Here is a 26,541-nt window from a genome sequence, read left to right as displayed (position 1 = left end):
TTATTTCTGTACTTTTTGTAGTTTAAGATCCCACTGTTATGTTTCGTAGCGAGGTGATCATAATATGGACAGGGAGGAACGTAAGAACTCTGAGTAAACCTATGTATACTGTGTTTATCCACTACAAACCCACTTCGCGAGAGCTGGGATCGAACAAGAAACTTCACACCCAGAGGTGAGAACTCTATCACTGAGCTTATTCCTTTCTATCCATGTTTGCTTATTCGTATTAACACCTCAGGGGCGGATCCAGGACGGACTTCTGAGGGGGCGATGGGTTGTAATACTGGTACTTAGAGCTATTTTTAAGAGCGTCGAACTCGGGGATGGGTTTTATTTATATATAAAATAAAAAAAGTTTCCTCTCCTGGGGAGGGAGATCGCCCCGATCACCCCCCCCCCTGGATCCGCCCCTGGAACACCTAGATTTTCATTTCTTATGACAACAAACCACATTATTTTCTTCTTACTAAAGACTGTGTCCATAATTCGATAAGAATACTAATTTATATACAAGCCCAGAAAAATAACCATTATTGCTACAATCATTTCTTTTAAGTGATTGTCCTTTGTCAATTCATACGATTTAGCTGTAATGTATTAATTTGTGTGAAAGGATGATTGTAATATGCAGAGTGTATACAACAGAAGTAACAATTTATTCGAGACACAAATCTTGGATAAACTAAAGCTCACTGGTGCCATTTCGATATATCAAGGTTCATGAATACATTGCTAATCCAGTATTTAATCACATTGACTATTTTGATAGCCTGTTTGAGTTAACTGTTCTATTACATAAAGTATTTCTGGTAAAAGTGACTCACATCTCAACATCCACAGAAAACTCATTTTGTTATGAAATCAAGGGTGAAATACAAGGGTGATATAGGGTTTTGGTTTGGATATTTTGTTTTTGACAGAGATAGAATATCGTATCAATCTCTGAAACTAGGGTGATGAGAAGCTCAAAATATGAATTCCTCATTGAAAATATCTGAACTCATGTTTCAACACTTTCAAAAATCCCGGTCTTAAAGTGGTAAATAGGTATTTTTTATTTCCGGTTCTTTTTTCACAAACTGTCCAATGTGAGGATTTCTCAAGTTGCAGGTATGAACTACAATACATAAACTCTTAATTAAAATAAATAAATATGCTTTCACTGTTTTCAAAACTTTCGCTCACAGAAAGGAAAACGTAAGTAATTTCTGTAATATCCCTTTTCGATTCTTTATTCAGAAAATGTTCAATGTGAAAATTAACTTAAGTTACAGATGTAAATACTGTATATTAAATTTGAATTAAGAATGGGTTAATACTTGTAGCAACACTTTCTACTCCTAAATGTGGGGAAGTTTTTTTTATTTTTTTTTTATTTTTTTTTACAATATTTAAATTTCAGACTTCATACCTATTGGACCTTATTTTTGCACTCGGAGAGTAGGCAACTCTGGTAGTATTTCAAATAATGTAGACAGATTAACATTTAACAATCATTTCCAACTGCATGTAAATCCATATCGGGATTTGGACCAAGATCTGGAATTTAAGATCACATTTATATATGTATAGCATCTACAAGAACTGTTTTTCGCTCTATGATTATTAAGACTTGATGCTTTAGTACCTTAAATTATCTCCTGAAATATAGCGTTTTTTTCTGTATAGTTTCTTATTCTATTTGTCCGTTTTTACTGTTCCATCTTTCTCCAACACAACATTTCAAAGCTCACTAAATATTTCTTCCCTAATTTCCCTAATGTTCAAGTCTCTAAACAGTACAATGAAATGCTACATGTATAATACCTGACTAACTTCTTCTTTAGTTCTTTATTAAGCTTGCTAGTTTTAGGAGTAATTTTCTCTTGTTAAATACCTCTTTCACTACGGCAATTCTTGATTTGATCTCTTTGGTGCAGTAAGTGGCTTTTTATCAAATTTTCTGTATACTCACAAAAATGCAAATTGTCACTCGAACTTTCACACGCTTTATATTTTTCTCTCAAATAACAAAAAAGTTAACACTTAAAATAACGTAAGTAAATTTTAATAGTACTTACCGATATTCCTTTTTGGCAGTGCAAATGCCAGGATAGTACCCAGCAGTAGAAGAACCTGTCGCATCCTGCCATCCAATGATGTTCGACTTCTTACTGTTGAACATCACATGCCTCCGCACTGCAAAAGAGGAAAACAAATATCTCTGCTTAGTTTCTCTTCCTTGCTCACGTCTTATCAATTCAAGTTTGTTAATTGCCTGACCTTCATCATCTTGAAAACTAAACATACGCACTATGTATCATCACATATGGAGTTGATTTGCAGAATGGGGGCATTGAGATTGGACAGTGTTCTGGTTGTTCACCCACATACTCACACACTCACATACATATTAAAACACACGTGACTCCTTTCTTTACTTGTTGCTTCTGCATGCATGAATGCATGATGCAATGCAATTAGTTGTGCAATCTGCCAGAGTCCTACTAGTCTGCTAATTCATCTTTAAGAAGAGTAACAAGGTCAGTTATGATTGAGTGTTGTTGATGTTTACTAATATCATTTATTATAGATATATATATAAACTAAGTTCCCAAGTTACAGTGGTCTATCTGCAATTCAATTGCTTGATGTAGGTCACCACAATATTACTTTTATGGACAATATTTCTGCTTTTTTTTAAATCGGAGTTCTCTCCTTTTAATTGAAGGGTCTCGTTAATTACTTGAAGACGCTAGGTTAACACCGAAACAAAGTGGGACCTTGCTATTATTTCCATTCCACTATTCGGAAACAAACCTCGGACCTTGCTGCTCAAAGCCATCCAAGCTAACGATATGATACACGAAAAAACCGGTACAATCTTTGAGGTTAAAGATTCAATACAATAACTCTGTCATGAGCTCATTCCAGAGACTAATATTAACTATATTATTTAAGTCCAGGTCAACAAAAACTGGAATCTACTTAGGAAATAATAAAATTACTTTCCTGATAACTATAAAGTTAACCAAGAAATTTCAGTCGCATTTTCACCCACCACCGTCGAACATCGGTATGTCACCTAAGACGTACCTGGAAGATCAAAAATAGCTCCATCAGCATTGTCGACCTTCTACCAACGTTCTGGAGGGCCATGGATTCCATCGCGGCAGAACTTGGTGGACCGTGAAACGAAGAAAGTATCAATCAAGTACATTTTGCACCTCTACTAGGGATTTCAACTGGCGTCCTCTAACGTGATTGTCCGAGGAATGGAACAGGTTTTTAAGTTTTTCTTGAACATGGTTCAACTGCTGAAAGTACATAGTTGAATTGATGCTCTGACCAGCTGTTAGCAGTTCCCAATGCACAATACCGCGAACAGTCCACCAAACAAACAGGAGGAATTTTTTCTGGTGCAGTGGAGGTTTCGGCTGTTTTGGAACCGGTTCTCATCACATGTCAACACCCTGTCCAGAAATGACTCCTTCCGCAGACGAGACTGAAAGAAACATAGGTGTCTGATCGCGTTGATTTCTAGCCCGGAGTCAAATCATGTGAGACCCATTGACCCAACTTGTAGTGCTTTCCAAGTTGATGGAGGTGCTGCCGAATACCGTCTTCACGCACACTCAATTGTAGTCTCATTTCCTCACATGTTTGATCACTAGTCACCTCAATTGTTACCTGAAGATTTTTATTTTGTACATGTGTTGGTCTTCCGGTATGTGGTGCGTCTTCGAGTGTTTCGTCATCGTCCTTAAACTTGTTAAACCACTGCACTGTCCGCGTAGTCACAACACACTCACCAAAGGCCTGGCATATCTTCCACCCTGCTGCAGCAGCGTTTGACCTCAATTTGAACTCATACATCATACAAACCCTTATGACGCTCTGTGGAGGTCCCATGTTCACTCTTTCCTTATGCAAGTTCACGGTGCAATTGAACTGCCAGAACCAGGTAGCATGTTTTATATACCCAACTGACCTTCGCCTTATCTCCATTCGCATTCAACTCATGGTGTGAGGGCCAATTGAACACAGACCATAAAAAGCGACAGAACTTTCTTGGTTACTTTTATAGTGTTGGTAACGAGACGATATTTTTTTCTTTTTTGTCTAATTTGGAGATGAGAACTACTGTTGCAAGTTCACGGAGTAACTGAACTGCCACAACCAGGTAGTATTTTGGATACACCTACACCAACAACTGACCTTCGCCTTATCTCCATTCGCATTCAACTCATAGTGTGAGAGTCAATTGAATACAGACCACAAAAAGCGACAGAACTTTCTTGATTACCATTATAGTATTGGTAACGAGACGATATATATATATATATATATATATATATATATATATATATATATATATATATATATATATATATATATATATATATATATATTGTCTAATTTGGAGATGAGAACTACATTTTTAAATTAGAGACGAAACAAGAACTATAACAATTATCGTCTTGTATTTGAGAAGAAAAATAATTATTCTAGAATTGAAACGAAATGAGACGAGACTACTTCAAAATTTTCCTTCGTATCGATCTTTGCCTTGTTTCTGATATTATCTCATCTCTAGATAAATTTACCTTTCACAAAATAAAATGTCTTTAATTGAAATACTGTTGCAAGTATCCCGTAGCATATCTATAACTAAGAGCAAGATTAAAGTGAACACTTCTACGTTTAGGTAAGACTTGTAATGTAAACTCTAAGTTCAGAACAAACTTGTTGGGGAAAACATACAAGGTTTAGAGAAAGTTCATCGAAATAATTTTAAGTTTTGACGCAAACATTTCCTGTATCGTGTATGCGTGTATTTATAAATCTAGAAGAATCTTAGAATATCAAGTAGTAAAATAAAATATTGTTGAGATAACTTGTAAGTTGAGATCACGTTTCACTGCAGCTATAAACTAAGTATTTGACATTTTTAATGTAGGACCTACATTGTGTGACAACAAAATTCTATAACATTATTAGCATTTATGTTTTTTAAAAAAATGTCCAAAAATGAGAAATATTATGCACCAATTAATAGACCTTACTGAGATAAAATAAATTAATATACGTGTATAAAAAAATCTCCGTGGTTTTAGAAAAAATGGAGAAAAAACTCATATCTTCGTAAGATTAAAAATATTGAAAGGTTGCACGTGTCTTCACACCACGCTGGATATGAACATGTGTTTCTACTCCACATGCTTGAAGTAAACAAACACACTACAGAACATTCTAACTAGGTACAGACAAGCAACGAAGATGACCTCGTCCATCATCGCCCACATTCGACAAGTGACATAGAGTAAAGCTGTCAGCAACATTTTGGTACAAAAAAGGAGAGCACACCTTAGGAAGTATCAATCTCGCACGGTTAATCAAACTACCAACTCTCTAAGGTTCCTGGCCATTGAGAGTCACCTTTCCTAGATGTGCTAAGACGCCAGGATATTGAGCTCATTTTTATCTCTAAGACGCCCGGTCATTAATTCACTTATCCAACACGCCCAAAGACGCCTGGTCATTGGTTTCCTTTAATTTAACCAAACAAAGTACAAATAATTAGAGAAACTTTACATGTTGTAACATAGTGTATTCAAGACTTTTATAGTAAAATGTGATGAGGAAATCCAATCTCTTGTGTACCGTATTTTTCTCTACCCTATGGACAAAGGAAACGTTACAGTAGGAATATGTATGAGAAGCATATCACTCATTGATATGAAACTGATAGTGAAATAAACCCGCATTAGCTTGTTCATTAGGACGCCAGGAAGACCACATTACATAATACTCTTAATGAACAATAATCAACTCCCACTTCTTAATTTCTGTTTCACTCAAATATTATCCAAAGTTGAGACATATCGGTCGATAAGTCACATCAAGCTGAACAAAATGAATTACCATGCGTAGTTTTCACAGAAACGAATTTTGTGACATTAAAAACTATGTCTTTTGTTACAAATTCTGTTTTTTATTTTGCTGGAGCATATTTTTATTTATTTTGTACTGTATTTGTAACAAAAGCAACTGTTGACTACCAGATTGTATCTGTTGGTATTTGTTTTCACCTACGAGGGCGATTCAGAAAGTGATGCCACCAATTTGATACTTTTATTTGTGTTTGACAGATAGCATCGATGCAGGGATCAGTGGAAAGCTTTCAATGTTAGTTACAAATAGTCGCATTATATTTCAACCTCGTCCCATTACGGGCAACACACTTGCGCCAAAACGAAGCAAGATTTTTCATGCCGTCTGCGAAGAATTGTGGTGGATGCTGGCAACACTATTCCCAAACTGCTGCTTCGACCTCCGCGTCACAACTATAGCGTTGGCTCTTAAGAGAATGCTTAAGTTTGGAGAACAGTCAAAAGTTGCAGGGCGCAAGATCCGGACTATAAACAGAATCAGGCAAAATGTCAACACCTTGCCAGCAGATGGACAACTTTGAATTTTTGGCGGAGGAAAGGACGTGTGGAGATACTTCATCGACTGATGATTCATTTTTTCCGAGTCGTAATGGTGTATCCAAGACTCGTCGCTGGCGATGAGTGTTCCTGGGCGCACAACCTTCCGCAGTCAGAAATTCAATGTCAGGCGATACAAATGACATTCTATAACACAAACATAAGTATACCGCATTTATGTTTAACATATCAGAATGTTTGCAGTACTATTGGCTAAATAATGATCTTGGAAGCATTATTTTCTGAATCACCCTTGTAACACTGGCGAAAATGGCATATAGTAACACACATACTATATGTAAACTAAAATAAGAACAGTAATATATAAGTTTAGTATAAGAACTTGTCACAGCTTTTATCTTTGTGTCAAACAATTAGGAACTAGCAAAGATGAAATAATGCGTAGATTACCTTCAAAGTGATCCATTCATACGGAAGTAATTACATCTATTAAAAAGGTGAATTATCCGCAAATATGAATTTCCTTTTAGTCTCATTCGGAAGTTCCTGGCATGAGGGTGAGAAAACATGATGTATTTATCATCTCATCTTTCTTTATAGACTTCCAAAACTATGCTATACATAAATATAGGAAGTCATAGAAAGATTCTATCTGTTGACCTGAATCAAAGCAAACGATTTTATAATATGTATTCATTGTTCCAAGAACGGATCTAATCTCTGACCTTGTACCCCTATTGAATATGCCGTATTATCACTTGTTAAGGTGTTTTCAAATGTTGCAAAATACAGTATATAGGATATTCATAAAATACATTATTACTATTATTTCTAAAAGAGTTGAAGTTTGCATATAACACCAAGGCACTGAGCATTCAACTATTCTAAGAGGCTGATGTTTTTATCAAAGTTTATTTCACCATTGGTAACGTCAGACGGATGGGAGAGTAAATTGAATCGGTGCGTGGAAAAACAGTACTAATCCAAAAAAAAAAAAAACCGCATTTTGAGATATTTGCAAAAATAACTTTTGTTTGCAAATGTCATAAATATAGTCCATATTATAATAATGGAAACTTTTTAGAACTGTTATCCTACCCCATAAGAATGCCCATATTTATTCAATTGCTTTTCTACATGCGCCAAAAATTAAAAATAAAATATTAATTATTGCGGGGCATGTACTGTTTTCATATTCAAGTTCACTTAATGAACTTTTCACTGTTAATATTAAACCTACAATATAGAAACAATATTTTATAAAAATAAATTAAACATCCTTGATATTAAACAAAGCAAAAGAAACAGTATTTAGTAAACAACTCAATTTCGGGGCACTCAAACAGTTGAAAAATTTGAAACATTCAGTAAACACAAAATCTTCATCTTCCTCGGTGGTTTTCCAAGTAGATATTCCATTGTAAAATGGTAATACTTCGTTAGGCATAGTGGAGGATCTAGCCATTTGCTGAGGTTCTAGCCCCTCAGTTTTCTGACTGAGTAACAAAAAATATAAGCTAATATTTATATATTTTTGAAAGTTTATAGTAAACATGATATATCTATCATAGTCTGGGCTCTGACTGCCACCCTCCCAGATTTTACCTTCTAGATCCGTTTTTGGTTACGTACATACTTCAACTTCTCTCAACAACTCACTGGTTGTATCACTCATTGTTCATAACTTTCAAACCATCAATGTAATAACTACCTCATTCACAAAAGAAATGATAACGGATTGCGCAAGTGACGAAATAAGCGTCACCAAATACAAAGGTTTAGTTTTCAACCAAAAGCGTTGCGCTCCTAGCGCCATCTGAAAGTTGGATTATACGTGAGAGGAATATTAGTACTAGTCCAGGACAGATACTGCTTTTCCACTCATTCAGCATCATGGCTATTTTTCTATAGTTGCTATAACGTGCGAGGGCTTGCAAATTGTACTGTTTTTCATTACAACGTGTAGTTCTACGTTTTCAATGTTAATTTTTGCAGTTATCTCAAAATGGCTGATTTTGGACTAGTACTGTTTTCCACTCACTGATTCAATTCAAGTATTTTAAACAACAAAAGGGCAAATGAATCAATTGAAAGAACTTAAACAAAAGAAATATTGTGGTACAAATTTGGGATCGCTCGATGAGGTCTAAAAACAATGTCAGATCAAAGTCAGATCAGGTCAAAGTCAAAACTGGTAACACGTTATGTTGTTTCCTAAGGTGGTTTCAATTGATATATTGTTCGAAAATATGAACTGTTTCGTAATTATAGAGACAAATGTGGACTTCATGTGTGCCATGTGGAGAAGATTATTAATTCCAAAATTAAATTCTATTACTAAAAATTATTTCTTCACAAGACAGCGTAAATAGATTTTAATTTAACAAAGTGTTTGAATCGTGATGCAAAATAACTGTAAAAGAGGTCTAGTCTAGGTACCACCTACTATGATATGAAATACATACTAATTGTGATAAGGAAAGAAATTCTTAATGCCAATAAAACTACAAGAGCTACTATAGCCTTCAGGTTTGTTCCTAAACCGGAGTAACAGTAGTACTACTCGTTTCTTCGAATTGTAACCTTCCCGTTTGTTCTTGAACCTCAGTAACAGTTGTAGTATTCGCACTTTTGAATTATAGTCTTCTCAGTTGTTCTTCAACCTCAGTTGTTCAGTATTTGTTCCTTTGAATTTAATGTCAGTTTCCAAGACTACATGAATACAAGAACTCAACTTTTACTTTAGAATCCAAACCACATTCATACTTATTGATATAGAGCAAGAGTCTTCTAGAAAAAAAAAATGCGAAAATGCTAACCAGAATTACAGGAAGGAATTTGTAGCCAAAGTTTTTAGTTTGTATTGCACAAATGATATAATCAAAGTATAATATATCAGGAATTGAGGAAGCGTTCTTAAATATGAAGTTGTATGTTTTCTTCTGAAATCATTACCAAAAGCATTAACCATGTTTGGAGAAAGGGGACACATGAAAGCACATGGAAATAACTTCGAGTTGATGAAAATCATGGGTTTCCAATCAACAATGCATTATCATGTCAATCTGTCAAAATAGTAGAATGAGGTTGCAAAGTTATTAGTACTAGAATGGGATGGAAATTCTTTAATTTTGAATGAAATATATTGAATACTGTAGCTTCTTTTAATAAACACTTTAAAAAAAATAGACATACTTCAAAAATGCTTTAACTCTATTTTGTTTGAACATAGACCAATTCAAATGTCGGCCAGGCGATTCTTAGTCGTATCACAGTTATTTCTGATTTTTTAATATAACCATTCATTCTTAACAGATGTAGCTTTCCTCTAATAGATAGTTCGCTTTTCGGATTAACTGCTGGCTTGCTATTTGGTAATTGCGAATATAATAAGTTTTAGCAATTTTATTCCTCATTTCTGTGTGCGATAACACTGAACATTTAAACCATGGGATGATGATATCAAATAGATTAAGAGAAACCCGGAAACTCGGAAAATGTCTAAACGAGCACCAAACGGTCATAGCTCCGTATACAAAAGGACGAATCCCCAAATTCACGAACAGTCATAACTTCTGCATCCGTAACCTCATATGCGAGAAAGATCATAACCCGCAAAGTTAAAAAGAGAAAAGAAAACTCTGAGCAACGGCCATGGGAGTTTATGATCGTTCGTGCATTTGGAAAATTTATCCGCATGTGTGGCGTTTTGTGATCGTTCCTGTTTGCAATTTTGCAATTTATTAGTGTGAGAGTTATAACCAATTCCCCTTCAAACTATTCATATATCAAAGTAAACTTTTACCCGCGTGCGGCATGCACAATAAATCTGGTTGATCGCGCACCTGTTTCCAGGTGGCTATTCAGTATATTTGACGTACGCGCCTTAGGCACAGGAATTCTAAATTTGACTCTACATTGGAACTGGTCTGGCTCAGATCCCACGTTAGGTGGTATCCTCATGTTATCGTTAAAGCGGTACCGCTTTTAGTTTTTCTGTGTTAAGGGCCAAAGTTTAAAACGAAAGGTTATGATGATGGTTCTACAGCACTAAACCTGTACCCCATCCAGGAACCAAGCTGTAGACTACACTAACTAACTAACTAACTATATGGCCTATGGAACCCGCGTTCACAAAAGCTCTCCACTGACTTCTATCCTTAGCTAACTACATCCAGTTTCTACTTTGTATTCCTATCTCTGCGAGATACATCTAAATATTGTCCTCCCATCTGCGCCTAGGTCTTCCTAATGGTCGTTTTCCGATAGGTCTTCCAGTCAAGACTTTGAAAGCGTTTCTACTTTCTTCCATTCTAGCTACATGACCTGCCCACCTAAGCCTCCTAGACTTGACGACCCTAACAATGTTGGGTAAACAGTATAAATTGTGTAGTTCCTCGTTGTGAAGTTTCCGCCATCCCCCATTCCCGTTCCTCTTGGGTCCGAATATTCGTCTCAGGATTTTGTTCTCAAATACTTTCAGTCTATGTTCCTCCCTCAGTGTAAGCGACCATTTTTCGCATCCATATAGAACAGCGGGCATGATTATCGATTTATATATTTTAAGTTTGAAATTCCTCGACAGAATTCGCGACGACAAGAGAATTTGAACCGAATAGTAACACGAATTCCCTGCTTTCAGTCTACATTTAATTTCTTCGTGGATATGATTTTCCTTTCTCAACATTGATCCTAGATATTTGAAACTATCCACTTTATCAAAACTATTATTTAATATTTTAACGCATCTATAATTTGCTGTATTACGGTCCCGACGCACTTCCATGTATTTAGTCTTCTCTGCATTTACTTCTAAACCTATGTCCCTGCAAACGTTTAATAAGATCTCTGCATTTCTTTCTATTGTTCTCCTATCATCCCCTATTAAATTTACATCATCTGTAGACTACACACACACACACAAAATATGCTCTCAAACCATTCAGTCGAACACGAACTTCACGGACCCTAACGACAGCAAATTGAGATTAGTTTCCGAATGTTTGTGTTTCCGTCCTTACAACACCAAGGTTATGAAGGATAGAATGTTCTCGAATAATGGCCTCGAATCCGGTGCAGTTGATGGATACGACAAACCATCATGCAAGATCAACCCTTGGGGCACAACGTTTGTCCGGATCATTCGGAACTGGATCACCTTTATCACATACAGTGACTCGAATTGACCCAGCACTAGCTGAAATATTAAATCTACAGCAGAATTTTATTAGATTAATGATGTTTACCTATTGAGGGCTCGAATATTTAAATGGTTAGTTCCCGGTGGGATATTTCTTAGATAAAAATATCGTATCTTGACTATTTAAAATATAATTTTACGTTTAATCGTCTTGCAATTGTTTTGAATATACTCTATATTTATATTATACACGAATGCAACAATTTTTCTAGGTTGTCTCGATTAAATTTTGGTCACGAAAACAATAGCTTTAGTTTTCTATAATTCTCTCACGTTTATATTCTGATAGACCTTGTAGTAATCTTTCAGTGCAATGGTTTTACACACAGACTCGCACTACAAGAGAGGAAGCAAATTATTGAATTACTGAGAAGGAAAAAGGAGAGAGAGTAGGGAATCATATTCTTTTTATAGAATTATGTTAGGAGCCACATATAAATGCTCTTCATATATCTATATAATGATGTTTCATCTTCGAGACATACTGGGGCTATCCGGGTCACGTATCTATTCGGGTTATGCCGAGTCACGGGTCGGTCTGTGTCATACCGAATCACTCCTAGTCACGAGTCTACTATCTAGAGTACCGGATCTGAGTGGTTCCGGGTCACGAACCTCATGACTCGTTCGATTAGAGGTTCCAGCACTATCCTCCAAAAGAATCGAGTTACAGAATCACGACATTGATTCCAGTTGAATTTACAATAGATTAATATATAATAATGTAATTAATGTGGATATTATACCACGACCAATACCTTCATTAAAGAATGTAAAGAAACAAACACGAGAAAACACGGTAAAATAAAAAAAAGTCAATAGAGAAGCAAAGCAACACAGTAAATTTTTATATTATATTCATTCGACGAACAACATACGAGAAAGAGAAACAAATGTATATACATATACAGCATATACTTGTCTTCCACGTTTTAAAATTCAACACGTGCACACACACGCTAAATTTCTATTATGAAGCTGAGATGTATAGCTGTGACGTCACAATTTAAACATCAGATCTCTAATTTAGGACATCTGCTTTCCACCAAAATGGTAATCATTGTTCCACTCGTCACTCTCAACAGCGTGGTTGGATACAGAGCGAGTTCTTGTATTGACTACGAAACAAAAACCCAGAAACAGTAGGGTTGGGGAGGATAGGAGAGTATTTTATTTATGTATTAAAAAACAGCGGATTGATAATAAAGAGATGCTAACTAAGCCTGTCTCAAATGAATTTTAAAAATAGATACATTCATATCCTTTGTTCAGTTAATATCATTGGGACAATGGCAAGTAAATAAATGAACAAAATATAGTTTCAAGGATGATCAAAGTTAACGATAGTTAATTTTTGAACGTACACAGGGTTAGAATTTTTTTATTCGGTTTATTCCACAAATTCGATTAAGTTGTATATTTAGAGCGTTGACTTATTTACCTCATACTTCTTTATACCATATGTAACTAGAGGCGGGTGTCCGGGGGCAGACCACCCCAACATCTTTTCACCTCAATTGCTTGAAAACGCTCACCTTTGAATCTAGTTTCCCTCCTTGCATTATGTTATACTCGTGATGGAGTTCAAACTAAGCAAGAGAAAAATATATCGCAGTCTTCACGTTTTCGAGATATGCGAATGCTCACAATAATTTGCGCATTCTGCACAGTTCTGCGCAGGTGCAGACAATTCGTTTTAATTTCGTTTTAAAGCTATCATGTATCTACTATGGCTTGCAAAGTTTGCTTGATCTCGATGTATTCGTTCTCTAGATATCACGACAAATGTTATCTTTAACGAATCCGACTTTATCTCGTAAACTAGAACTTTTTCGACAAATTCCTGCTAATTACATTAGTTTTGCAAGGTGTCCTATAAGTCTACCAAGTTTCATCAAAATCGGTTGTTGTAGCCCAGACATCTTATGGATGTGTCACACACAGGCCCTTTCGCCGGAAGTAGCTCTTACCATTATGTTCGCCTGATCCGCTCATGTGTATTATATACACGTATGTATTGACCTTGAATTGTATCGACGTGTGTTGAGTCGTAACCCTCGAGAATAGAGAAGGCCTCACTGCTCTGACGTCATTCACCGCCCACGTCATCAACTGGAGGCAATTCATTTGTCCGCAAGTGGATGATGGAATGCAGTCCTGACAGTGTAAGTATATTTAATTTCAAGTTGTTTACCATTGTTTTTTCATAAATTCTAGTGACACACATTAAGAAGAACATATATTTTTATATATGTACGTATATTGAGTGTAGAAATAATTTGAAGTGATGAAAAATGTACTTTTAATGAGTTGCCAGTTTGAACGTATCCGAAGAAACGTTGTTTGTATATTTGTTTTAAAAGATATTCGTAATTTATGTTAAACTTATTTATTTTACCGGGTATTACAAAAATGTACATCATTGAAATTATGAAGTGAAGAAATTTAAACTGCACATAATGCAACTGTAAGGAAATTAAATCGTAATAGTTGCTTTGGCATAAATGGCAGATCTGCATTTTCGTCCAGATTGAGAATCTGTCAGGATAACAGAATAATCATACTGGTAAATACATACCGTTTCCTTTCTTTCTTTTTTTTTTTAAAAAAGAAAATCTGGTAGTACTAGAACAAAAAATGTCAATTGCATTACCTACTTGTACCCCCTCCTTTTACAGATATATTCAGTGCAAGGCTATATGAATTTTTATCGCCTTCGAGTTCGTGTTCCGGAAGCGTGCCGGAGATCGGCAAAGTTAGCAAACTTTACAGGAGAAACGTATTAATTTGAGAAGTTTTCATATAGATGCTATGAACAACAATGTTTTATTAGTGGAATTGCTTGTGTGTGGTGCATTGGTCCGTAAGTGTTCAGCATGTAGTGAGGCTTGTAGTTCTGATATAGCAAGCAATTGGGATATAGTATACATGAAGCTGCATCAGTTCCCGAAGGAGCAGGACGCTCATACTTTTAGGGATTATTCATTGAGTATGTACGAACTTACAAAGGGAGTAACAAAGCGACTTTTATTCACTTATCGGCTGATACGAAAATAAAAATGCACGTACCTGTATTTTATATCTGCATGTGTAGTGCCCTTGTACTTTATCTATGACTATGTGTGTGTGTGGGGGGGGGGAATTTAACGCATATCGCATGTCTTGTGAACATGAATACTTCTTACTATTGCACTACGTAGAAAATATATGGTATTTCATGTAGAAGTGGTAATAGAACACAGAAGAAACGCAGATCAGGGGGTTCTCATGTATACTATTACCGTTTCTGTTCACATTAGGTTAGTATAAGTTACTTTATGTTAGATTATATGGTCCATGTTCCGTTAAGGGAATCCAAAACTACACTGGACCCCTTAAGCTAAGCTAAGCTAACCTGACCTAATATAACGTTATATTATGTAATCAAACGAAAATCAATAGAAAGAAGTGGTGTCAAAGACACTGGACCCCCTTAACGGAACATTGATCGTTCAGGTTAGTTTAAGTTAGTTCAGTTTAGTTTAGGGTAGATTTGGTTAGGTTATGCTATGTTTAAGTGTTTGCATCTTCCATTTCTCCCATAAATTTTGTATTTTTTACGTGCTTCTGGACCCCATCTGCTAAACATTTACGTAAGTTTCTACTGAAGCAACATAGATGGCATTACTTTAGCAGACGGCTCTACCAAATATATTTTGTCGATTTATTCATTAGATTTGGGGCATTAGTGTTACAAAACGCTCTACAAAACATAGTTGAGGGAGCGAAGGGGATTAGAAGCCCCGCAGGGCACGTTGTTTTCTACCTTTGAAGTTACTCACAATTGGCATTGCAACCATTGCAGACGGCCATTTCCCAAAGCTTCACATACACTTACTGCCATCTCCTTACTTCCTTGTATTCAGCCGCCTTCCGCCTTGTAGCTAATCCTTGTAGTATTTAGGTAGTATTATCGGGCTTCGTTTCCTACTTAACACTTTCTCATATTCATTTTTTTAATATTACATTTCCAGAGTAACATTGATTGAATGTGTTCTGATCTTGAACTGGAAATTAAGAAATAAACTATAATTGCTAATAATTTGTAAACGTACTCGTTTGTTTATTTACTGCTTTTAGTATTTAAGTACTATGGTTGGCTGGTTTAAACCAAAAAACTAAAAATATTCGTAAAAGTGTAAGTGTTCGTAAAATCTTGATGAACACACATTTGTGGGTTGTCACGTTTCACTCCCGTATATTATTCGTATGATATTCAGACCTAAATTCGCCATTCATTACTCAAAGAGATTATACTACAAGAGCAACTTTTTTTTTTTTTAAATAAAAGTTTACAAGTGATTCTTTACTGATTTTTTTAGTTTGTTATTATTGTTAAGCAATTGAAATCAAAGGAAAATTCTGAAAATTGTTTCGTCTTAATAATGTTCACTATTGATAAAATTCATCGAAATGCCGTACTTTTTTTTTGGGGGGGGGGCGGATACAAACCCCACGAGAGGCATTTATTGAAATCAGATCTTTGGTGTCTATTTGTGTGTAAATGGGTCAGAGCTAAAGTGGACTCAAGTAATTCGTATCTTTATTCACTTTTCTTACTGATATGCAAATTAAGTTTTTGTATTTCTTTAACTTGGACTAAATTAGTTCTTCTGTACTTTGCAGTACTTTGAAATTGTCCATATATAATTCTGTATAATTGTTTAACTTTGTGCAATTGTTTATCTTTTTGTCCTGAAATGACTTGACAATATATTAACAAATATGTAAAAATCAGTACAAATATGTAAAGATCAGTATTTTTATCAGGAGTCCGTGAGTGAGACGGCAGACGTATCGAATCTCTGGCCAACTAGTCCCGGTTTCAAGTTCAAATGGTGGACAATTTCTCTCGGATGTAAGCCGAGAAGCGACTTGAATTCCGCTTTAAGCTTATGTGACCCTTTCCAGTATAACCGGGTTGTTGCATAGTAACACCAAAGCGGAGCAAACTTATTTCTGTCCATATGTGCTATGAATACGTAGAGCAAATTATTAACAAAAAAAAGTTTAAACCAAAAAACCGGGTTTTTAATTTTTTTTTTCCAATAAAATCCATGGTTTTTGCCAACCCTGCTACTAACTGTACTATTTCGGTGTCGGCAGATCGGGCAACTCACTGATAATCCACCTCACTTCTCAGAATTTCCTGCTATATCAAAACAGTTAGTAAATTCAGTACTAGGTGCAGTAAATAATAGAGCACTTCTATAAACATGCATCAATTTATATCCTTAAAAGTTATTACTGCTAATTGTTGTTCAAGAAACATAAAGATCGCATTATTTCTTACACTAATCTCCGTGTCCTCTAAAGACAGATGTTCGTAAATAATCACATAAAATATTTCAAAGGCTGCCCGGCCTTTATATTCTAGCAGTATCGTATTGTACATTTTTCTTACGCTTGCAAGTTTCTGAAATTTCCAATTATGTTCCCACTATATATAGGAAGGCTGAGTAGTCTTTAAAATTGCATGCTTAATCACAAATACCTGTCCGCAGAGAACATGGAGTTGAGTGTAATAAGTTTTGCTCTGATAATAAAATTTAAGAAAAAATTTATTGTTCAGATTCTTTATTTATTTGTTTGTTGAAGTGTAGCGTCCTTTCATTTCATACTTATGCCATACAATTTCTACAGCACGTTTTCAATCTTTCTTCTCAGGTGTTTTCTCCTCTTGAACAACGATTTTACCAGTGTTCCTGACACGTTTCGGCGCTTTGCAACAACTTAATGGTGTATAAATGCAGTGTCCCCAAATGTAGGGGCAATTATGATGAACGAAACCGAGTGCACTGTTTTAGATACCCGAAAGATCCTGAACTAAGAAGGAAATGGTTAACAGCCATCAAACGACAAGATTTTCAACCAACCGAACATTCCAGAGTAAGTATATTAATATCAATCAGGTGTAATTGAATGGAGCTTACTTATGTGATAATTGGAACGTTTAGGTCTCAAACATCATGGCTGCATATCCTAATCGAGGTTTGGCGGGTCCATGATGCTTGGGCGCAAAACCTTTTATCTAAATAGGATTACCGTGCTATGTATGCCATAATATATTTCGTTACTAGGCACTAAAACAGTGGAAATAGGCACTGAAAGACAAAAATAAGCACTAGAAATTTCGAATAAGATAAAAAAATAGAACTGAACTTGTAAAACTTCCACACATAGTTGGCAAAGATATACTAACGCCTAGAACACACCAAAGTTTCTGCAGATCACGCAGAAGTCTCTGTCGTTTGAAAACTGAAGGATAGAACCTATGAATAAGAAAGTTATTACAGATTTAATGAAAATAGGCACTGTACATTGAAATGACCAGAATAGGCCAAATAAAATTTGTTGTAGGTAATCTAAGACGCCCCAAAATAAACTCCTCTCAAGTTATCTTTATAATACCTCTAATGTCAAGGAATAGGCATTTTCATAACTTCATAGCGATTCATAACATTGCATTTTTAACCATTACTACGTATTTGCAACGGAGATATTGGAAAGGAATCAACAATGAATCGAAAACTAAACAGTGAACTCTAGTATAGTTATTTGATAAATAATTTCGTCATATGTTATATTCACCATTACGATATGATCCCATGACTGAGTTATGGGCCAAACCCCGCAAGTGCTCTATAATATCAGCAGTTTCAGAAAGTAGGTTGAAATAGAGGAGCGTTATTTGACTGTCCTTCTCTGCACGAATTTCTTTAGCACATTTACCCCAGTATAGAATTCGGGGTGTAATAACAAGCCTACAGCAAGGTTTATTTGGCCTACTCGGATTATTTCAGTGTATAGTCTTATTAGTTCTAATTTTTATGAAATAGGATGGAACTTTCTTATCAATAGTTAGTATTCATTTCTTTTCAACTGGTAGAGACAAGTTCTGCCTGGTGTGCAGAAACTTCGCTGTTTTCTAGGTGTTAGCCTAGTCTTTGTCAAATTATTTGTATAAGTTTCACAAGTTCAGTTCCATTTCTTGACTATTCGAAATCTCTGGTGCCTATTTTTGTGACTTAAGTGACTATTTACATATTTTTAGCGCCTAAACACCCGGGCTCAAGATATGAAATACTTTAAAACATATATCGGTAAGTAAAGCTATTTTAATTAAAGGTTTTGCGTCCAACTGTCTCGCACGTAGACGTCTGTGCCCAAGCGTCCTGCTCTGGGTTTGATAGGGCTTGTGTGTGCACTTCCACTTAGTTGATACCTTTTAATATTTAGGTAGTATTATTCGGTCGCCTTTCTTCCTTAGTTCTTTCTCGTATGCTATGTTTAATATAATATTTACTGTATAAAATTGCCTTACCGCGTTCGGTTCTTAGTTAATGATTGAAAGTTGTTAAGAAATAACCGATTGCTTTTAATAATTACAGAACGTGAGGAAGTTATTACACTCATCTTTACGGGAGGATTTTGATGATTTTGCATCTTTTTCTTCAAAGGTAGAAACGTTGCTTATTAGGATATGAGTTGGTTTCATTAAAAATTGAGGGATTTCAAACCCGCGAGGAAGGTCTATTCATATTTTTACGAAAGTGTGACTACTGTTCAGTTCCGTCATCTTGCTGCATAATTGACTCTTGTGACTAAATAAAAGCACAGTGTAGGAAATTTATGTTTATATTATTCAGATATATATTGATCTAAGAAAATTGAAGTAAGGAAAATTAATTGCCCGGTCAGTATATAGGGACACGGTGGCTCAGTGGTAGAGCTCAGTTCTCGTGCTAGGTGTCCCCGGTTTGTTCTTGTAATTTGTGGTGTACAACGTCGTCTCTGTGGAGTTTCAGGAGGTTCCCTTTTCCGTCCACATTGTCATTCCATCAATTACAGAAAGTTTTTCGCTTTATATCTGACCATTTTTGAAAGATACCGTGTCATCACCACCGATCATGTTCTGTTGGACCCCAGCATTGTGGACTATTACCCGGCATCGCAGTTTCCATTGAAGCAACCTCCGCTACAGGAGGAATTCTGTCCCACTCCTCCCTGCAAGCTTTCTGCAGACGACCATCCAGGGTGCGCGGGTGGGGACGCTGAACACTACATTTCAACAGTCCAAATGCGCAAAAGTCTCTTGGACTGGCATCTGGGCTTTTCACAGGAATGTCTTCGAACGGAATGATACGAATTTCTAATTCCTCTGCCATTTTCTGATAAAAACGTAGTGATGTTCTGGCGGTATGACTCGAAGCCTTGTCCATATGGATCATCGATTGGTTCGCGTCCATTCCATAGAATTCTGGATGCCTCTTCGATAGATAGGAGTCAGAATGGATTCTTGGAAATATCTGGCATTCACCTAAACGTTTTTGTCCACCTTGCTTATCATTAGTTTACCCTCATATCCGATTCATTATTGATAAATGGGGGCGCGGTGGCTCAGTGGTAGAGCCTTCACCTCCGGTGCTTGGGGTTCCTGGTTCGATCCCTGCTCGCGCCGTGTGGACAAACACCGTGCTCGTGGGTTTTCTCGGGGTTCTCCTGTTTCCTCCCACTTTCTTCATTCCACCATTTCATTCATTTCTCATCATCACCGTCTCCTTTAGCGTAATCGGCATAACTGTGGGACGTAAAACTTAAAGATTTCATTTCATTTACATTATTGATAAGTGAATCCAAGTAACACATAATATATTCGGATGTACAATTTACTATTACTTGTAGATATTCAGTCTTCCTTAAAATTTTGGATACATCAGGTGCTTCCTTTGTAGGAGTACAAGGTAATTGTGGGATAAGAAAGTTAAAATAATGCAATATTTTATGGATGGAAGTTACACGTTCCTATAAGCTTGGGAATATCTTCACAAATTTATTTTTACATCTTCAAGCCTGCTGAATAGGAACAAACTGTATCGAATTACTCTTAAATAATTGCCAGCACTAGTGAATTTAAACATTAACGTAATAACATATTGGACACAATAGTAATGACCTATTCCTATTACGAGATGTCCAACTTTACTAGTGCTGGCACTATTTCCCACACGAGTAGTCGATAGGATATGAGCCATTGGGACACGATGTCCCAGATTCGATTCTGATGGGTCTCAATACAGTGGTTAAATTCTTATTTCAAGTTGTATGTCTCTTCTTGAAATTTGATATAATTCTTATTCACACCTTTGATGCTGTTGAAAATACGTCTGGGAAATGTATTCAAAAAACAGTAAAAACGTGTACCTTTCAATCAATAGAATACTGTAGTATCTTAAACTTCTTACCGGTACTCTGCTTCGACAAAAACTGTAGCGTTAGCAACCGAAATTTCTAGTAAAGGCTTGAAATTTGGAGCACGGAAAGGCTAGTTATGTCTAACAAGGAAGCATATGTTAAGAAATTTACTTCATTTCTTACAATCGAGCACCATAGTAAATATCGTTGTGATTAAGTACAGACCGGAATAGTGATGTTATCATATCCTCCTCGTTTTTTTTTTTCGAAGTAGTTTGGTTGGTGTCACTTGCTATATATTTTGAAGCGGTTTTACATGACCTTTAAATTATTAATATTGGTCGTTTTTTAAAAATATTTGTTACAATAAGAAAATTTACCTGTGATTGCTGCTCGCACTGCCCCACTTTCAGTCAGAAACACAACACATCACCGTTTTTATTGTGTTTCAGTATGTGTAGCTCACCGTAACATTACGTGTCCTCCTTCATGTAAGTTTTGTTGAAGTAGTTGCTAAATGTATACAAAAATAACTACGTATTTTTCCTATAACCATTTTTAAATCTTTCTTTTCAGGTTTGTCACTTGCATTTTTCCCCTTTCTTCTTGGTATGGGAGACTACCTATTTTGATGAACAGTCTGGGAAGACTTTAACTGCTCCATTAGCTAGGCCTCAATTGAAAGAGGGAGCCGTACCGTCAATTTTTCCTGGATATCCATCCTATATGACTGGAGAACGTAGCCACCGACAATCGCCAGTTACAAAAGGCAAACTGAAGGAAAGTGCTGCAGTGCAGGCTGCATTGCAAGAAAGTTTGTCAGAGCAAGTTTCCTACGAAGAAGCAAATCGACTAACAGACTTCAATAAGTTGGTGAAATGTGTGGGAAAATACAAAACAACAAACTTTTGGGATGTGATTATAAAGAGTGATAACATAATATACCTCAATATTAATGTGGTTGGTCCTCCCACATTAACGTATACTGTAACGGTAAATAAGGACCTTGAGCTAAAAGTTTTCTTGAAAGGAATCCAGCTTCATACAATTGGTGGAAAACATTTTCCAAAATGTGTCTCTTACATGTACGAAGTGATAAATGTATTAGATGAAATTGAATCAATAACGGAGAACAATATGAGTGATATTGATAATAACTATGAGATGTTGCAAAAAATTATTGAACTCTGTAAATCAAATGATTTGGAATATAAAAATTTCTTTACTTTTTTCGAAAATCAAATTACTTTAGTCAGAAGTAAGAAGGAGAGGCTCAGGTATTCAACTGATATTCTAATTTTTGCAGCAATTTTGTTACTAATATCTCCTCAGGCTTACAGATTTATAAGAAATTCAGGTAATTTTATTTTGCCCCACCCAAATACAATAAAAAGAATTTGTAATGCATTTAAAATTGGACCTGATTTAGAGCAAAAGGAAGACGGGTTTCTGCTGTACATAAAGCAGCAAATAGCTACACTAGCCACTCATGAACGTTCTGTAGTTCTAATGCTTGATGAAATCTATCTGAAACCATTCATGGACTACAAAGGAGGAAATATTGTTGGTTCTTCTTACAACTCAGAGATTTTGGCGAAGAGTGCTCACGTTTTCATGGTACAAAGCTTGCTTTCTTCATACAAAGACGTTGTACATATCCTCCCGGTTAGTTCTATAACAGCAAAGGAGTTGCATAATGTGTTGAAGAAAGTAATTGTTGGTCTAGAAAGAGTAGGATTGTTAGTGTTTTGTGTTATCACTGATAATAATGCCCTAAATCGGAAAGCTGTTTCTTTTTTTTCCAATGGTCATTCGCTTAGTATTGCATATCCTCACCCATGTGATACAGCACGCCCTCTATTCTACATAATTGATCCTGTTCATATATTGAAGAGTATAAGAAATAATTGGGTAAATCAAAAGAATAATGATAACTGCTTGTATTTTCCTGATATTACAGATTCATCCATTCATCACATTGCTTCTTTCGAATGTCTAAGACAATTATACTCAACAGAGTGTGATAATCTTTTGAAGTACGGGTATGGTTTGTCTGTCAAGGCTTTATGGCCTTCTAATTTAGAGAAACAAAATGTAAAACTTGTTTTGCAGGTATTCAATGAATATGTTATTCAAGCTTTGAAAAGCCTTGGAGTTTCGTGTGATTTGAATCATTATGAAGGTACAGCTAAGTTCATAGAATTAATTTTAAAATGGTGGAAAATAGTTAATGTAAGAGCACCCAATACTGGCAGACGTCTCAATGATGTCTTGAAGTATCCAGTTGAATCCACATCTGATGACGAAAGAATTATTTTTTTATATGAATTCCTTGACTGGCTTGATAATTGGAAAAGTATGTCGCTGACTTCCGGTTTTCTTTCAAAAGAAACCTTTCTTGCACTAACACATACAACTCATGCACTAATAGAGGTAACATCTTATTGCTTCGAAGAAATAAAAATGAATTACGTCCTCCTTGGAAAATTTCAAACGGATAACTTAGAGTCTAGATTTGGCCTCTACAGACAGCTTGCTGGATCACAGTATCACTTGTCATTACGACAGCTTTACGAAGTAGAGGAGAAACTTCGGATATCGAAATTCGTCCGGAAGAAACTGAAGGATATTATGTTTGAAAAGTCACTTTCACATATGGACGTTATCGAACAAAACGAATCCATTAATGTATTTCAAGAGGTGACAGTGAGTGGGTCTGATTTAGATAAAATTGGTGACGAATTGCCTATTATAGTTTATGTGGCAGGATATTGTGCATTTTCAGTTTCAAAAAAATTGAAATGTGTGTCGTGTCAAGAAAACATTATGTCAGAAAAAAAGCTACATTTACCTTCAGTTGAATTTACAGCAAATTTAGACAGAGGGAGCTTACACTACCCTCAACAAAATGTTATTGATTTGGTAACATATAATTATATTGTTGTAAAAAAGCTAACAAGCCCGGTGTATCTACAAATGTTTCTATGCCAAACAAATCAGAGGTCAATAGTTGTTAATGTAACTAAACTGGCTTTGGAAAGTTACGATTTTCAGTTCTTGTGCGAATGTCACGATGATAAACAGGCAGAAAAGGTTTCTGACATGATTTTATTATGTGCGACGAATTGTTTGCTGAATAATTTCAGTAAAAATAAAACTAATGCTGTAAATATTCGTTCTAGTAAAAGAAAACTGTCTGTTCTGTCATAGATTGCAATTTAGTTATGTTTTACTTTTGGGGACTCAAAATTGATATTTATACTATTAATGTTGCACTGAATCCACCTTGTTCATTGCATTTTTCAGTTTTCCTGTCCGATTTTAGACATCTCGCCTACCAATTAGATTATCTGAGTAATGTTTTTCAAGAGGTAACATCACTCACATGATGAAATCACTCTTCAGCTACAAGGGTTCTAAAGCTTTAAAAAAAAAGGACCATGATAAACTTGTGTATAGAAATACCACTATATTTCTTGATGAAAGTACTGTAAATTTTGCTAATCTATAGACATGAACTTTGTGCCAGTTTTACTTTGGCAGTACTACTTCATTTCCTAAAGATGCAACATATGTATAGGGCACGAGGTGGCTTGGAAGTTTCGACATTGTTCCAATAACTTTTTTTAAAAAAATGACCTAAGAATGTAGGATACCTAAGACAAGAAGGAAACTGTTATTTTTGTCAGTACGTCAAAAGGGCAAGGGAAACTAAAAACATTTAATGCAGGAATACTGGGGAATGTTACTATGATAGGTTCTGTACTTTACTACTAAATTCTGCCAGTTCGTTTTTGGAGCAAATTGCGGAAATCGTCTTACGAAATGAAGTAGAAGTACCCAAGTGAGACTCACACATAGTTGATGCCTGTGGTTTCATGAAGAAATTTCTGCAAAAAGATTTTCTCCAAAAATCAGCTTTATAAATACGTAGATTTTTTTTTCTTCCTTCACTTCTTTTGCACTTAAAGAGCAAAATGTTTTCATAAAGAGATTCTGTCTTCATGTAAGTTACTTCGCCTTCTGAAAAGATCACAGAATAAGTATCTGAAACCTCGGAGGAAAACTCTTGAGACGCAATAAGGAAGGTAGACACAGTGAATAGAAGAAGCAAATGGAATAAGAAATGCTAAACTTTACTTTGAATGAACCATATGCCGCGCTTAGGATTAATTTACTTGCGTAACTTCTTTCTTATGTGTTAAAACTTTGTACATTTCATGGCAATGTTATCATGTTTACGCTCTATTATAGATAATGAAATTAAGACAATTTGTAAGTGCGTCGTAATTCTTCAAAAGCCCTAAGTTTTCAGTGCCCGGGCTGGCAGTTTCATCGGAGTATTAGTTTATTGGGCAGTGAAAACTTAAGGCTTTTGAAGAATTACTACGCACTTGTACAATCCGCGGCAAAAAACCTGCAACATGACCATATAAGTTTATTGTGAAATGACGAAGACTTTTGCTCCAAAATAAGTGTGCACGGGAGGAGGCCGAGGTTTATCCTTTCGTGATTCGTTCCATTTAGACGATATGTTCATTCCCTGTGCTGTTAGGCGTAGTTTCACAATAAACTTACATCCTTATGTTGCAGGTTTTTTGCCGCGGATTGTACATTGGTCTATTTCTAAATTTTTATCTTCTTTAAAATGTTAATCACAAGACTATTTAATTTTAAGGTACGAAACTTAACTTCAATAAAACCTGTAATACGCTGAAATAAATATCTACAAAGATTATCAACATTACCGAAAAAAAAAAAAAAAAAAAAACTTCTATCTCTGGTAAATGTTTCAAAAATAGCCTGTATCCAACTAAGTAGATGAAGTTTTATATCTATCACTGACGGTTGAAATAATATGGAATTTGAAAATGTATATTTTATGATGTAACTTCAAGATACCTGTATTAATTAATGGTGAAATACAAATACTTATATCAATAAAAATTATCAGAAATCTATGTAGTGTAAATGATTTTGAAAGAAATTCACAAATAATAAATTACTTCCGATGTTTATAAAATAGATAAATACATTATATAAAAGATTGAATTATCACTTTTTAAGAATATATTTTTCAATATTACTTTCAACTGCCTGAGGAGGAGGATTGATTTGCATTGCCTATAGTGAATGCATTAGGTAAGAGAAGATGTTTACATCGAAAAACAATCCTGGATATGATTTAGTGGTTTATTGCACAAAACTAAAATATTAAAAAAAAAAAAAAAAAAATCAGCATGACATTGTAAATAAAACTGAATTCTTTAAAGTGCAATTGAAGCCGACCTAAATTTCTTGGTGGTGTTAAATCTCAGGGCTTGAAATGAAAACATGAAGCCCTATTTAAACTACAATTTATTATGACTAAATTTACAAGAATATGAAAATAATTCTTTAAAACTGAAATGTACAGTAGGTCGCTTGACACAGGAGACTTATACCCACAATGACGAATGACTCCTTTTTTCTCATGCATGCCAGATGGCAGAGTTTTACTGAAGCTCCTCCCCAAAGTGGAGAAGGGATGCCATGAGAAAAGAGAGGGTACTTACAAGGTAATCGTTCCAAACTCCATTGCGGTTACTGGTGATTCGATCCAAAGCGTATGATTCGTTGATGTGAATTGTCCCTCCATGTCTCTTGCCCGTGCTTTTTATATTATTCAATTTC

At 35.5% G+C, this 26,541-nt stretch overlaps 2 protein-coding genes across 4 annotated transcripts in view; one reads left to right on the top strand and one right to left on the bottom strand.

The window, feature by feature from the left end:
- Window positions 1-26,541, bottom strand: part of LOC145675724 (lachesin-like) — a 1,095,594-nt gene that overhangs the window by 870,700 nt on the left and 198,353 nt on the right. For both annotated transcript variants that reach the window (XM_081746357.1, XM_081746347.1), the window contains exon 2: window positions 2,064-2,181. In XM_081746357.1, the coding sequence (XP_081602483.1) occupies window positions 2,064-2,127 (64 nt within the window). In that variant the 5' untranslated portion in view covers window positions 2,128-2,181. The remainder of the gene's footprint in view (window positions 1-2,063; window positions 2,182-26,541) is intronic.
- LOC145675706 (uncharacterized) lies at window positions 13,684-25,831 on the top strand. 2 transcript variants are annotated; one of them, XM_081746324.1, is made up of 3 exons: window positions 13,684-13,799; window positions 17,341-17,562; window positions 21,445-25,831. In XM_081746324.1, the coding sequence occupies exons 2-3, from the start codon at window positions 17,410-17,412 to the stop codon at window positions 24,076-24,078; spliced, it is 2,787 nt and encodes a 928-aa protein (XP_081602450.1). In that variant the 5' UTR covers window positions 13,684-13,799; window positions 17,341-17,409; the 3' UTR covers window positions 24,079-25,831. The 2 variants fall into 2 exon arrangements, with proteins under 2 accessions (XP_081602450.1, XP_081602457.1); XM_081746331.1 differs by lacking the exon at window positions 13,684-13,799 and adding an exon at window positions 13,815-14,200.

This window comes from Thermobia domestica, chromosome 2 (genome assembly GCF_964235325.1).
Source record: "Thermobia domestica chromosome 2, izTheDome1.hap1.1, whole genome shotgun sequence".
NCBI classification, from domain to species: Eukaryota; Metazoa; Arthropoda; class Insecta; order Zygentoma; family Lepismatidae; genus Thermobia; species Thermobia domestica.
Note: the sequence above shows the minus strand (reverse complement) of the source record. Positions and strands in the feature narration are given on the sequence as shown.

Excerpts from the sequence above, each read along its gene's own strand:
- LOC145675706 (XM_081746324.1), top strand. The coding sequence starts at position 17,410 with ATGGTGTATAAATGCAGTGTCCCCAAATGTAGGGGCAATTATGATGAA. Across the intron at positions 17,563-21,444 it reads AACCAACCGAACATTCCAGA|GTTTGTCACTTGCATTTTTC; the intron begins GTAAGTATATTA and ends CTTTCTTTTCAG.